General features: G+C 40.6%; 1 protein-coding gene across 1 annotated transcript in view; it reads right to left on the bottom strand.

The window, feature by feature from the left end:
• Positions 1-15,820, bottom strand: part of LOC118619750 (probable E3 ubiquitin-protein ligase HERC6) — a 68,615-nt gene that overhangs the window by 27,999 nt on the left and 24,796 nt on the right. The window contains exons 9-12 of the mRNA XM_036246383.1: positions 11,260-11,381; positions 10,554-10,613; positions 7,258-7,351; positions 2,589-2,778 (exon numbers count right to left, since the gene is read on the bottom strand). Coding sequence (XP_036102276.1) covers positions 2,589-2,778; positions 7,258-7,351; positions 10,554-10,613; positions 11,260-11,381 — 466 coding nt within the window. The remainder of the gene's footprint in view (positions 1-2,588; positions 2,779-7,257; positions 7,352-10,553; positions 10,614-11,259; positions 11,382-15,820) is intronic.

The following is a 15,820-nucleotide window of genomic DNA, read 5'->3' as shown; positions in this document are numbered from 1 at the left end:
CTGCAGAAGGGCCCGGGGGCCCGGGGGCTCGGGGGCTCGGGGCCCTGGAATGGGAGGCCGCGGAGGCTTCTGCCGAGGATTTGGCGGCCGCATCCAGGACCGGTGGCTGCCCGACCCTGCCTGGGCCTCAGCTGCTGCCAGAGCTCACGGAGACAAGACAGAGGACAAGGAGTGGATCCTGTCACCAAGCGGGCCGTCTGGTCAAGGACATGAAGATCAAGTCCCTGGAGGAGATCTATCTTTTCTCCTTGCCAATCAAGGAATCTGAGATCATTGACTTTTTCTTGGGAGCATCCCTCAAGGATGAGGTTTTGAAGATTATGCCCGTGCAAAAGCAGACACGCGCTGGCCAGAGGACCCAGTTCAAGGCATTTGTCACCATTGGGGACTACAATGGACATGTAGGTCTGGGCGTTAAGTGCTCGAAGGAAGAGCCACTGCCATCCGTGGGGCCATCATCCTAGCCAAGCTCTCTATCGTCCCTGTGTGGCGAGGCTACTGGGGGAACAAGATTGGCAAGCCCCATACTGTCCCTTGCAAGGTGACTGGCCTCTGTGGCTCTGTACTGGTGCACCTCATCCCCACGCCCAGGGGCACTGGCATGGTCTCAGCTCCTGTACCCAAGAAGTTGCTGATGATGGCTGGTATTGACCACTGCTACACCGCGGCCAGGGCTGCACTGCCACCCTGGGCAACTTTGCCAAGGCCACCTTTGATGCCCTCTCAAGACCTACAGTTATCTCACCCCCGATCTCTGCAAAGAGACTGTGTTCACCAAGTCTCCATATCAGGAATTCACCAACATCTTGTAAAGACCCACACCAGAGTTTCTGTGCAGAGGACCCAGGCTCCAGCTGTGGCCACAACATAATTTTATACAAGAAAAAGTGAATAAAGCCTGTTAATTAAATAGATAAATAAATAAATAAATAACCTAACAAAAAAAATCACTGTAAATCATATTATTGGTAAATAAAAATTTGTAACTCATATTGTTGATAAAGGATTAGTTGCTTTAATAGTTTAAAACCTCTTAAATAAAGAATAAAAATACTATCAAAAAATGGAAAAATGGGCAAGAGGGAAGAACTGATAGTCCCCAAAATATGATATAAAAATGAACTGAAACATAAGAAAAACAGCACAACCTCACTCATAATGACAAAATTAAAATTTCAGATATTATTTTTTTCAGAATGGGAAAAACCAAAGTCTGAAAACATTGTAGAAAAATGCATGGGCTGATACTCTCATATTTGTTGATGAAGGTAAACTGATACATCCTCTGCCCAGGCTGCTGTGCTGCCTGACTCCAAGGGTGCATGTAGACTACCATGTGGATGGTGGCCACTTAAAGTTGGGCAACGTGGTGGCCCAGATTTGTGGAGGGTCATTTGGCAAAATCTCTCAAAATTTAAAATGCATATACAATATGACCCAGTAATTTTGCTTTCTGGAATTTTCCCTGACTGTGTAAACTTATATATGGACAAAGAAATGCATGTTAGCACTGTTATAATAGCAAAAGTTTAGAAACAATTATTCATAGTATATCCTCCCAATAGAATACTATTCAGCTATAAATAGAGTAAGACAGTTCTATAGATCCAATAACAGAATGCTTTCCATGATATACTGTTAAATGGGAAAAGGCAAGTTGTCAAAGAATGTGAACAGTATGCTACCATAAAAAAAAACAAACAAAAAAAAACATTTCTATAAGTTTATAAATGTAATATCTTTCAAAGATTACACAAGAAACTGTACTCTGTAATTGGTTTCTGAGAGGGAAACTGGGTAGGTTATATATCACTATATATATCCTTTGTACCTTTTAAGCTTTGAATTTTGAACACTAGCTTAAAATTGTAAAAAGATATCCTATATTAGTGAATAAAATAAACAACAAGAACAAAAAGCTTAACATTTATTTTCCATCACCTCTGGTTAAAATGTCTAACATTTTAAAACAACATGAGCAAAAAGTTTTAAGTGGATTTATCTTGACTGAATCCTCTATGGTTATTAAACTCTGATGCCAAAGCCATGTTCAAGTTTAAGAACTATACATGCCTTGTATGATAACAGTAATGATTATAATAGCTTTAGGCTTCTCTTTTCAATAATTCACATACCATGTACTCAAATATTTGTGTTCACATACCATGTACTCAAATATTTGTGTTCACATACCATGTACTCAAAATTTGCTACAGCCCTGGCCGGTTTGGCTCAGCGGTTAGAGTGTCGGCCTGCGGTCCTGAGAGACCCGGGTTCGGTTCCCGCTAAGAGCACGTACCTCGGTTGCAGTTTGTCCCCAGCCCTGGTTGGTCCTGCGGGTGGCAGCCACTCAATGTGTCCCTTTCGCATCAATGTTTCTCTCTCTCTCTCTCTCTCTCTCTCTCTTCCTCTCTCTCCCTCCCACTCTACGTGAACAAAAAATGGAAAAATGTCCTCAGGAGAGGATTAAAAAAAATAAAATAAAATAAAAAAATAAAAATAAAAATAAAAAATTTGCTACAATTACTTCAGACAGTGACTCTCTATTGAGAGTTCCAATAAAGTAACATGAAAGTAATCACACTTACTCAGGACTTGTAAAGATCGATCACGCATTTCACAAACAGCCTTTGCAAATGGAACCACCAGACTTTCCCAGTTCCTAGAATCGTGCATCACAGGACATTGTGGGAGCAGAAGGAAAATGGATAATGCTTCTCGATACAGAGAATGGCATGGAAGAGCTCTGAGTAGATTATCCTTGAGACATGTAGTCATCTGCAGTTGAAACAGGGTCAGAGAAAGGCCCAGGATAAGTTTTGGGACCAGAGGTTTCATTCCACCACTTTCTAATTGGAATCATCATTTAGTTTTCCTGAAACCTATTGTTCATCACTCCTTGTATTCCAAATGCCCCTGAAGTGGTATGTGAAAGCCATCCTCCCTATTTTATATTGGTGTGCATGAGGAAATCAAAGTAAATCACATGTGCATGTACTTACTGACTCATGGAGGTTGCTCAATTAGAAAGTGACAGCAGGGATCCATAACCAGATCTACCTGACTGAAAATCAACCCTGGCAGAGAAAATGCCATATCTTCACCTCAGCAATCTTGTTGCAGCTTCCTCCTGGTTTCACAGAAAGATGGTATTTTCCAGCCTCCCCTGCAGTTAGGGCCATGTGACTGAGCTCTAGCTGACACAATATGAGTGAAAGTGATGTATGACACTTCCCAGCACGCCTCCCTGAAACCTCTCATGCGACCTTACATACTCTCCTTCATAGTCTGCCAACCAAACACAAAAGATCTACTGGCCCACAGCCCAGAAAGAAGGAGCCTGCGTCACTCCTGAATTCAACTGTGCAGAAGAAAAAGGGGTAGCAGAATATGCCACCTCAAAATATGCCACTCTGGCATGAGGATCATTTAAGCTGAAAGCAAGTAAGAAAAAACAAACATAGAACAAGTTTTCTGGCTTCCCTCTACCTAAAGGACATCCTATAGTAGTGAATAAAGTAATATCTGCGTATTTTGAAATGTATCCAAAAACTGATTATAAATTCATTTTGTGAAGATGTCCTCCCGCCCAAACTCCCTGTACCAGGAAGGGGATAACAACCTTATCAGCGGACATGAGCTGGCACTGAGGAGTCCACACAAACCTCACTAACTAGCCCTATGTACCATTAGTATCCCCACATATTTGCCTTCCCACAATTTGTCACCTCTAGAAACTCAAAGTCATTTTCCTTTGTTTGATCACTTCTCTACAAAATTATTTTACTAAGATGCTATATAAGCCCAAGTTCTAACCACCCTTTTAAAGTTCTGATTACTGAGTGTTTATGAAGGATGCACTCGTGAATACATTTGTTTGTTTTTCACCTATTTATCTGTCTTTCCTCAGTCTGATTTGTAGGGCCCCAGCCAATGAAACTAAGATGGATAGAAGGAAAAAATGTTTCCCCTCTATAGGTGCCTCTGATCTTCCAACCCTCACGGGACTATGATGTGGGAAAGAAATCTTCACTGTGGTAAGCCACTAGAGTTGAGAAATTGTTTGTGACAATAGCTAGCATTATTTATTCTATCTAATAGGTCTTAAATACTCTTTTTTTTTTTAATCGTCACCCAAGGATACTTTTTTCCCCATTTATCTACAGACAGAGTGGAAGGCAGAGACTGAGAGAGAGAGAGACAGAGAGCAACATTGATGTGAGACACATTAATTGGTCGCCTCCTGCATGACCCCAACCAGAGCTGAGGACTGAACCGCAACCAGGTATGTGCCCTTAACCAGAATCAAACCCACGGCTCTTTGGTACGCAGGCTGACACTCTAACCACTGAGCAAAACCGGCCAGGGCAGATCTTAGATACCCTTAATTATAGTGTCTGCCTGTACATGATATAAGGGTTAAGTAAGATGATATATGAAACAATAAACTGTCAACTACTATCTGTTATTATTATTACATTAATGTTCTTACAATTTGTTTTCTCATATGTCCAGATCATGATTTCTGTGGAATACTAGAAAGTGTATATGGGAAAATAGTATCACATAGTCAAATAACTTTGAGAAAAATAAGGCAAAAAAAGCTAGAGGTTTTTTTGGTATATGATACAATCTTTGATTTACTAAGTGCATCATGAGTTCACAAGAGTATGCAGTGTTTCCAAAGCTGTTTCACTCAGAATCCTTTTTCATGGAGCATTCTGTGCAACTAATGTTCTTTGGAATTCACACTGGGAATAGCACCCCAACTTATCTCCCATCTCACCTAAATAAATTTATTTTAAAAATATACTTGATAACATATACTATTCTTCTTCATCTTGAAAATAAAAATATAGTATCTAACTGCACATTCAGGAACACCCTCCCCCTTTACCTTCCAAATGTAGGGACTCGAAATGGTATAAAGATGACTTTAAACTGAAGACATCTGAGATACAGCTGATGCAGGAAAAAACCTTAAGAGCTTCCCTTATCTGACTAAAGGCTTCCAAGAGTAAAGCAGCCACAAACCTCGTCTCCGGCCGGTGGGCAAGCTTCAATTGCACTTGGATGAGAAACTGCTTAAACAAACACTATCACAAGCTGTCATATCTTTCATTTACACCCCCTCCCCCCCCCTGCAGAAGCCCATTTGTCTCCCCAAGAACTCCATTTGTTTTCCCTTTCTCCCCGCCTCTCTTTCCCTTTTAAGTTAGTATATAAGCTCCCCACCCCCTGCCCAGCTGTTTGTGGAGCCCTTTCATCTGAATGCTTCCACGTGCATGGGGATAAAACTTGTTTTCTGTGCTCCTGTTCATCTATCTACTGTCAGTTCACAGGCCCCCAAACACACGGACCTAAATTGGTATAGGGAAAAGGCTTTTTTCCCATCCTACACAACCCAGAATTACAAAGTATTAAGTTGGAATAGATGGACCTTAAAGATGAATTCAACTTATAAGTAAAGAAAATTTGACCCAAAGAGGAGAAGGGATGAATCAGTAGCAGACTGACCTCAACTAGATTTGAGATTCATTTCAAAATAGAGACCAGCCTTTTCATTCCTCCAGTCCAGGATGATCTGTTTTCCCAAATTAGTGCTCTTTTCATTGTCACGCCAGAGGTTATTTGCCTTTCAAGTATTGGTTTTCTCATATTGAAAATAAAAGTATTGTCGCCCTGGCTGGTGTGGCTTGGTTGGTTGGAGCGTTGTCTCGTACACCAAAAGGTGGCAGGTTTGATTCCCAATCAGGACACATACCTTAGGTTGTGGGTTGGATTCCCAGTTGGGGTGTGTGTAGGAGGCAGCTGATCGATGTTTCTCTCTCTCACTCCCTTCCTCTCTCTAATCATAGAAAAAAAAATTTTTAAGTAAAATAAATAAATAAAAGTATTGTCATATACTGTACATTTAAGTGTTCACAGAGAAAATAAGAGCCAGTGCTTGATACAGTGTCTGGAATATAGCAACTGATACCACTGTAATGAACTTGTTATAAATAATAGGAAGGGACCAAGGGGAAGGCTAAACATCATGGGCATTCATTTGTGTAGCTTTGCCAGGAAGATGTAAAGCTTCCAGTCTATTACCCTCAGATCTCTAAGGGAAGGGACCGGACAGGGAAAGAATAGACACATTCCCAGTAAAGCTTGAGTGACATAGGGAAGGTACTTGCCTGTCAGTCACACCTGGGAACCGGTCATTGGCCAGAGTAGGTATGGCCACTGCAAGCATGGAAAGATTGAAGATACTTATCTCCTAAACAAAGGAGTTGTCTCTCTTGCCCTCTTGTTTCTCTTAGGACTCTTGTTGCAGGGGGTGCTCTCACGCTCCTGCTTTCACCCACGTGGTCCACAGCCAGGCGGACCTTCCATAATGAACTAGTGGATTGCAACTAGTCTAAGGCTGCGCTGGACCCAGCTCCATCACGGAACTCAAACTCTGAACACTGGCTTTGCTTCTACATCTACTGCATCCCCAGCTGCACCTCCTCCTGACCTGGGCCCAAGGCTAAGGCGACTAGATTCCATTCTTATGTAGGCCCCTTGGCTAAGATGACTAAATGACTCCATTTTGATCATCAGTGGACTTTCCTCAGTATTTTTCCAATAATAGGTTAATTATCCCCTAGAAGTAAAGGAATTTTGCCTAAGGTTATAGTTGCCCCATGTGTTGGGAGGTATTTGCAGCTGAGTATCAAGTACTGGAAACTGCAAATCATGAGCCCAGTGAATAATGCTAATTTTGACTTCTGTAACTGCTGTCACACCTACTATTGTACTGGTCCCCTGAGGGAGGGGCAAAAGGGGGATAGGGCTTCTGTCTTTAGAATCAGATGAGCAAGAAGAACGGGGCTGAGGATCTGGGGAAGCTGTACCCCCCAGCCCGCCGGTGTAATGAAGTGCTCCTTTACAATTTGGCTGTGCGTCTCTGGTTATCTCACTGACACGTTATAACACTCCAGGATTGGAAACCGAAGGATGTAATTCCATGCAAATAAAGCTTTCTATCCCATCTCATCCTATGGGGGCCTCTGGAAATGCTTATTCCTGCAGTACCCCAAGAACCCCACTCCCACTAGCAATGGAGAAAGGTAACTCATGCATTTCTCCAATAAAACAACCACAAAATGAACACTGCCCTCCCATCTCAGGTGCCCCTCACTCAGCTCCCAACAAAATTAAAGTGCAATCATATTGGTTCCTGTAAGGAAATTCTATTGCTCTATTTTTCAAGTAGGTATCGACTATTACCATGGAAGAAATCCATTCCTTTTTTGTTAACTTCTCGAAGGTATCATTTGCCATTTGTAAGTCCACATCAACGGAATTCGTTTCTCCAGATTCTCTTTGGATATAAGAAATGAAAAAAAAAAAAAAAAAAAAAAAGCCACATAAACAAATAAAAAGGAATATTTCTAAGCTTCATATATCATTATTTAGTTTTATTTTAGTACATTTCAGATGTAAACTTTTTTTCTTAATGCTTACCTCCTTTCAAATTAATCAATTTCTTTGGCATAAAAAAAAAAAAAATACATGGAATTTATGTTCCGCTAAAAGACAGTAGGTAACAATTTACTATCTCAAGAGTAGCTACAAATTTGGGCTACAATAACAGCAAAATTTTATATGGTGCATCTGAGAACTGATAGCATTTACCCCAACTCTCAGCCAGTGCACAGAGAACTGAAACTACATACTCCCTCCCAACACACAAACACACACACACACACACACACACATACATATTCCTTACCATCTTCATTTACATTACTTTGGGATTGTACTGTTTCATAAGCATAACTTTCCTATTCCAAGAGACACTTGCCCAAGCAAATGGCTTGATTATTCATTATAGGAACTTCCTGAAAAGACCAATTAACTCTTCAATGGCAAGCATCAACAGACAGTTTTGCCAAGTTCTTTGAATCTCTTGCCTCAAAATTCTTGCTTTGCTGTCTCCATACATCCAGGATCCCTGTGTCTTTTCCCAGTCATAATCAAGCCCCCAGTGTCCCCTTCCCACATTGAAAAATGTGCCTTAAACAAAACTACCAATTATTAATAAATTCCAACCTGGCCTTCCCCCTCAGAAACACTACCAAAGCTTTGTATAGGGGTCTTGCCTCCCTAGGTTGTATTGGTGATGTCTGAGGAGAGCCTGCTTTCTGCCAAACAATTTGTCTTTATAATGTTCTAGCAAGAAATACTTTATCCTTGCTGGATTAATAAATCAATATTAATTAATATATTGGGCTAATATATTAAGCAAGTACTAAATCAAAGTATGGTAAAAATATATTCTCCTTTTCAGCCTTTGACATCTTAAGACCAAACCTTGAGGTTCATCACTTTTGGGAGGGTTCATTTCCACTTTAAAAGATAATATTCTTAATAGGTCCAGAGGCATGGGTACATGGAACAGAATGACAGACTTTAGAGGGGTGGGGGTTGGAGGGGACAGGAAGAGATTCACCAGAGAACATATATGCACATATGCCTAATCCATGGACACAGACAGTACTGTGGGGAAGGCCTGGGCCTGGGCAGGAGCTAGGTGGAAGGGGACAAAGGGAAGGAAAACGGGGGACATCTGTAATACTGTCAACAATACATTTTTTTTTAAAGTGGAGAACTAGAGAAAAAAAGATAATATTCTTAGTGTAGAAAGAAGTTTTCTTAGAGTAGGGAAGAAAGAAGGCAATTGTATGGGAGGGCCCTTCACTCCCAGCCTGGAAGGATGGCAAGAAGAGGAAAGCAAAGGGGAGACACACAGGGGGAGGCAGTGTCCCGCTTTCTCTTCTCCCGCCTTCGTCCAGTTGCCCAGAGATGAACAGGGACGCTCTTTTGAGCTCTAGAAAGATCCTGCCTCATAAGCTGCCAGTGGGAAACCACGGCAGTTAACTTCCCGGGGCTTCTCTGGTTCCCAGGTGAAGCTGTTGGAGTGGCTGAGAATGAAGCTGGGTTAAGAACCAATAGGACAATAATACAAAATAATATTGAATGTAAACTGTAATTGAAAAAAAAAAAAAGAAAAAGAAGAACCAATGGGACAACTGAGCTGTTGTAGGGGCAAGGAAGAGCTGCAACAGGGGGTAAGCAAGCACCACCTGAAAAATTATGATCTACATTTACATTACTTTGGGATTATACTATTTCATTAGCATGACTTTGAAACCTGGAGGGGTTACAAGATGTGTACAACAAGCATCTTCTGAACCAGTGAGCCAACTCAACAAGGGGAGGGATGGGACCTGATCTAGTGAAGGACTGGAATGAGTTATATCTACTGTAGGTAGACCAGCAGGGCACCTGCCTCCAGAGAAGGCAGAGGGCAGCCTAAGGGCCCCTTCATCCTGTTATCCCCCCTTCTCCTCCTTTGTATACTGTTTAAATAAACAAGGAAGCCATTAGACTATGGTGGCTCTAATGCCATAGAGACCTACATGAACAGACAAAATCTAAGCCTGTAAATGCCTCAGAGTTATGAAATCTAAACCTAAGGACAAGCCCTGGCCAGTTTGGCTCAGCAGTTAGAGCTTCAGCCCTCGGACCAGAGAGTCCTGGGTTCTGTTCCCGCTAAGGGCACGTACCTCGGTTGCAGTTTGTCCCCGGCCCCAGTTGGGGTCGTGTGGGTGGCAACCACTTGATGTGTCTCTCTCATGTCGATGTTTCTCTCTCTCTCTCTTCCTCCCTCTCCCCCTCCTGCTCTATCTGAAGATAAATGCAAAAAAATAAATAAAAAAAAGTCATCGGGTAAGGATAAAACAAACAAACAAAAAACCTAAGGAGAAGCAGTTACAAACAGCCAACTAGGCTTAAAGTTATGGCCAGCCAAGTAATTTCCTTTCTTTGCTTCTGCACTTTTTCTACATCAGTCTTTCCCCTGGCTCCTGTCTGCAGAGTGCTCCTCACTCCTTCCAGTTTGGCACTGCCCCATTTGAATCAATATTTGTTCAAATACACTTAAAATGTTTCAAATGCCTCCAGTTATCTTTGAATGAATCTTAGTCACAGTACTGATGAGCATAGAAGGAGGGGAAGAAATAGAAGACCAATTGTTGAGCATTTTGCAAAGGAATTGTTTAAACGACTGGGTCAGACCAAGTGTCTAATCAAATGAGAGAGAATGTAGATTTTCCTCTGCAGTAGTAAGATTACTTCAAGATAAATAGGATCTGTTTTCCTTATTGATCCCACCACAATAAGAACTGCCAAGTATAGCTTTGGCCTCTAAGGACCAAAGCAATGAGTTGATACTCAGAAACAAAGATCCAGAAAAAAACACCCTTCCTCCCAGTCAGAGAACAGAGGAGGGCAGGGTTGAGGAACTAAACAATGTGAATTAGGAACTACAATTTAATAATGGTCTAACAGAAAATTACTCTACAAAATGGAAGAGTTTTGTAACAACCTATGGAGTTTTCTATGTTGGACATTTTATTTGTAGATAACAAAATTCACAAATTGAAATGATTGACTCGAAAGATTTCATTTAAAAAATTCCCCAGTGTTTCAAATGAAGGTAAACCCCATGTAAATATTACCTTTTCTTTAAAAAACTTGCAGTCAGACAAGCAGGAGATGAAAATATCAATCTAATTTCGCTGCAAAAGCAACAACACAAGGGTTAAGTCATAACATACTGTAAAGCCTCCTTATATCTGATGTCTGAATATATAATTAATGTGGAATCATTATTAACAAAAGTTGTGATTCTTCTAAGAGTCCTCCAAATGCTGGTAATTCTTTGTGCATGTTGACTGCTAGATCTCACCAAGAGCCTTCATGGTTGACTTAATCAGGTCATCTAGACTTAAATAAAAGCCATCCTTCCGAACACAGAAATGTATGGAGCACCAGAGAAGATATAAAAAATGCTCCTATATCTCCCTCACCTATCAAGGTGCCTGGGATATTGTATGCCCTCAGTACAGGGGAGAGAGAAAAGTAGGCTTATAGTTGTGAGTGCGTAAAACAAAGTTTATTCTTGTATTACAATTTATTAATTATTGTACATTTCCCATAGGAATAACTGTAAACCTTTTCCCCTATCCTGTACACCTCTGTTAAGTTGACAGAATCAATGAATAAGTTAATGACTTCTTCAAACAAAGGGGTGGCATAAGAGAGTCATGGTTAAAATGCAAATGCCTTCGCAACAAAGCCAAACCCTCTTTCTTATGTCTAGGATAAAATGACCATGGTTCCAGAGCCAAATAAAAGTGGTAGATAATTATCAGACAGAGCCACCTCTTAGCCACTTCACGTTCATCACTTCCACTTGTCACTGCCATCCATTGTTCTGTCCAGGACGGGTTAATTCGGCTTATTTCTGGCAAGGGTTTCTTGGAAACATTTGTAGAACTAGTATCCTTCAAGGAAGAAAAATAAAAGACAATCAGGAAAACACACACACATGCTGAGTAACAGATAACCCAGTAAAGCTTGTGGCACAGGTGGTAAATGGGACCAGCCCTTTTAGACGGTGGGTTTGGTGGGTGGAGCTATGGTATCAGACTGCTCTGTTCTAGTTCCTAGCTATGGCCACTTTGCTTTGTCTGAGCCTTAATTTATCACTTAAAAAATGGGATAACACAAAAGTATTAAAAACAGAAACTCAAACAGATACTTGTAAGCCAATATTTATTGCAGCATTATTCATAATAGCCAAAAGATGTAAACAACCCGTGTCCACCAAAAGCATCAACAGAAGAATGTTGTGTACACATACAGTGGAATATTATTCAGCCTTAAAAAAGAAGGAAATTCTGATACATACTACAACATGGATGAGTGTTGAAAACAGTATGCTAAGTGAATATGCCAGATACATGCCAGATACAAAAGGACAAATGTTATATGATTCCACTTATATTAAGTGGCAAATCTACAAAAAGTAGATTAGAAGTTACCTGGGGATGCGGGTAAGGAGAAATAGGAATTAATATTTAATGTTCACAGATTTTCTCTTTGGGGTGATGAAAAAGTGTTGGAGATGGATAGTGGTGATGGTTGCATTCTACAACATTGTGAATGCAATTAATACCACTGGATCCTTCACTTAAAATTGATTAAAATAGAAAAATTTGTGTGTGTGTGTATATATATATGTGTGTGTGTGTGTGTATACATGTATATGTATATGTATATATACACATATATACATATATGTATATACATACATATACATATCTCATTTTAAAAATTGTAGTAATATATATATGTATGTGTGTAGTAATATATATATATATATATCTACATATATATATATTACTACAATTTTAAAAAATGAGATAACAACACCCAATACCTACCTCCCTGGGATCCTATTAAAATTAGATGATATTAAGTACACAAAGCTTTAGATTATAGTAGGTATTCAATAAATACTGGTTTCTTTCTCCTTTAATCAGCCAGTTTTACTTTTATATCAATAGTTTTCAAACTTCAGCATTGAGCAGAATCATTTAGTGATCTTGCTAAAGCAAAGATTGCTGGGCCCATCCCCACAGTTTCTGATTCAGTAAGTCAGGGGTGGAACTCAAGAATATGTATCTGGTGAATTCCCAGGTGAGGATGATGCTGCTGGTTTGGGAACCCCACTTTGAGAACTACAGTTTTATACAATACTTGAAACCCAATGGCTCAGCCGGAGGTGTCAGGAATCACTGTCTGGAAAGAAAAATCAGCTTTTAATAGAATCTTCCAAAGACACTGGTGCTCTGTTCCATATTATGCCTTGGCCTCCACTGAACTTGAAAAAGAGGAGAGAGGAAAATTGACGGCGGAGTGAACGGAAGCTACACAGACTGTCTCCCAGAACCAAACTGGAATTACAACTATAACACAGACAAATTGACGGGAAAAACCAACAGAAAAGCAGCTTGAGAGGACCACACAATGAGGGACACTGACTCCATCCTGGTAGGATTGCGCCTTGACTGGGAGCCCACGGTCGGCAGCTCGGCAGCGGCCTTAGCTGGGAGCAGCGCCCTCGGGTTACACTCCCAGGCGGCTCCACAGCGCAGAGCCAGGACAGAGGCTAAAACAGCCACAGCCACTCACCTTGGGCTCTGGCAGAGGGAGGGCAGACTGGACTGGAACTGTGTCGGGACACTCGGGATTTGGACGGCACTCAGAGCTTTTGCTGAGTGCAGCCACGCAGGACGGTGGCCATATTGCTCCTTCCAGGGCTCTGAGGAGAGGCAGCAGCCCCTCCCTCGAGACCCAACCCCACCCTGTGGGCCATTGAAGTGCTAATTGAAGCTCATTAACAACCAGCATCTGCCCCACCCTCGGGAAATCCCCTTGTGCTGAGCACCTGAGGGAGCTTTTCAATCAATTGACAACCCAAAACTCATCAAGTAACCTCGACTGATAGCCTCCAGGCAAAAAGCTAGAGGATAACAGTACCTTTCCTGGGCTGGCAACTTTAACGAGGAAAGTAAGACTTGACAGTGGTGTTCAATGCGGGTCCTCCCTCGCTCATCTAAACACAGGAGAGGGAGCCACAAACAGCAGAACACCAACACCCACAGAAAAAACTTGACAGGCTTCAAAGCCCACAGTGATAGCCAAAATGGTGAAACACAGAAACAGAAGCCAAAGAAAGAGCAAGAGACCTCCACTGAACATGAGATCAATGTGGAGCAATTAGGCATGTTAACAGAGCTAGAATTCAGAGCCATGATCTTGAGGAAGCTCAACAGCATGAGTAAGGACATAGAGACACTGAAAATAAGCCAATTGGAAATTAAAAACCATCAAGAAGAGATAAAACATGACATATTAGAAATGAAAAACACATTGGAAGGTTTAAAAAGCAGAGTAGGGGAAGCTGAGGACCGAATCAGTGAATTAGAAGACAGGGTAGAAAAAAATCAACCAATCAGAAAAACAAAAGGAAAAAACTATTAAAAAACAGGAAGACAGCTTAAGAGAACTATGGGACAACTGGAAACGTAATAATATTCGCATCATAGGAGTCCCCAAAGAAGAAGAAAATGAGCAAGGGATAGAGAATATATTCAAAAAAATAGTGAGAGAAAACTTCCCTAATTTGGTGAAGGAAGAAGGCATTCAAGTTCAAGAAGCACAAAGAGTCCCAAGTAAGAAGAACCCAAACAGGCCCACACCAAGACACATAGTAATTAAAATGCCACAAATTAAAGACAAAGAGAGAATCCTAAAAGCAGCAAGAGATAAGCAACAGGTTACCTACAAAGGAACCCCCATAAGGCTCTCAGCTGACTTCTCACAAGAAACACTACAGGCCAGAAGAGAATGGCATGAAGTAATCAAAGTCATGAAAAACAAGAATCTGAATCCAAGACTACTCTACCCAGCAAGGCTATCATTCAAAATAGAAGATCAAATAAAGAGCTTCCCAGACAAAAAAAGGCTAAGGGAATACATTAGCACCAAACCAGCACTGCAAGAAATGTTAAAAGGACTGCTGTAATTAGCAGTAGAAATGGGAAGAAAAATAGAACCACACTAAACAAAAATGGCAATAAATAAGTACATATCAATAATCACCTTAAACGTAAATGGATTGAATGCTCCCATAAAAAGACACAGAGTAGCTGATTGGATAAGAAAGCATGACTTATCTATATGTTGTTTACAAGTGACCCACCTCTCAACAAAAGACTCACATAGGTTAAAAGTGAAGGGACGGAAAAAAATTTTCCAAGCAAATGGAAAGCAAAAAAAAGCTGGGGTAGCAATTCTCATATCTGATAAAATAGATTTCAAAATGAAGACCATAACTAGAGACAAAGAAGGCCACTACATAATATTGAAAGGATCTATCCAACAGGAAGATAGTATAACCTTGATAAACATATATGCACCCAATATAGGAGCACCAAAATATATTAAAAATCTTCTGGAGGACTTCCAAGGAGAAATAGACAACAATACAATCATAGCAGGGGACTTCAACACCCCATTGACACCACTGGATAGATCCTCTAGGCAAAAAATTAGCAAGGAAACAGAGATTCTAAATGAAGCACTAGACCAAATGGATTTAATAGATATCTACAGAGAATTACACCCCGAAACAACAGAATACACATTCTCAAGTGCACATGGGACATTCTCAAAGATAGACCACATGATAGGACACAAACTAAATCTCTACAAGTTCAAGAAGATTGAAATCATATCAAGCATCTTCTCAGATCACAGTGGCATGAAACTAGAAATCAATTGCAACAAGAACATGCAAAGATATTTCAACACATGGAGGCTAAATAGCATGTTATTAAACAATGAATGGGTCACTGAGGAGATCAAGGAAGAAATTAAAAACTCCCTGGAAACCAATGAAAATGAACACACAACACAAAATCTATGGGATGCAGCAAAAGCAGTTCTGAGAGGGAAGTTCATAGCACTGCAGGCCTACCTCAAAAAACAAGAAAAATGTCTAATTGACTGTCTAACCTCACAACTTAAAGAATTAGAAAGCAAACAAAAAGAAAACCCCAGAGCAAGTAGAAGGAAGGAAATAGTAAAGATCAGAGCAGAAATAAATGGCATAGAGACAAAAAAAACAATTCAAAGGATCAATGAAACAAAGAGCTGGTTTTTCGAAAAGATAAACAAGATTGATGGACCCTTAGCTAGACTCACCAAGAAACAAAGAGAGAGAACCCAAATACACAAAATCAGAAATGAAAGAGGAGAAGTAACAACCAACACCATGGAAATACAAAAGATCATTAACAACTACTATGAACAACTATATGGCAACAAATTCAACAATCTCAGCGAAATGGACAAATTTCTAGAAACACACAGT

This window comes from Molossus molossus, unplaced genomic scaffold (genome assembly GCF_014108415.1).
Source record: "Molossus molossus isolate mMolMol1 unplaced genomic scaffold, mMolMol1.p scaffold_m16_p_1, whole genome shotgun sequence".
NCBI lineage: Eukaryota > Metazoa > Chordata > Mammalia > Chiroptera > Molossidae > Molossus > Molossus molossus.
This window is presented reverse-complemented; position numbering and strand designations above follow the sequence as displayed.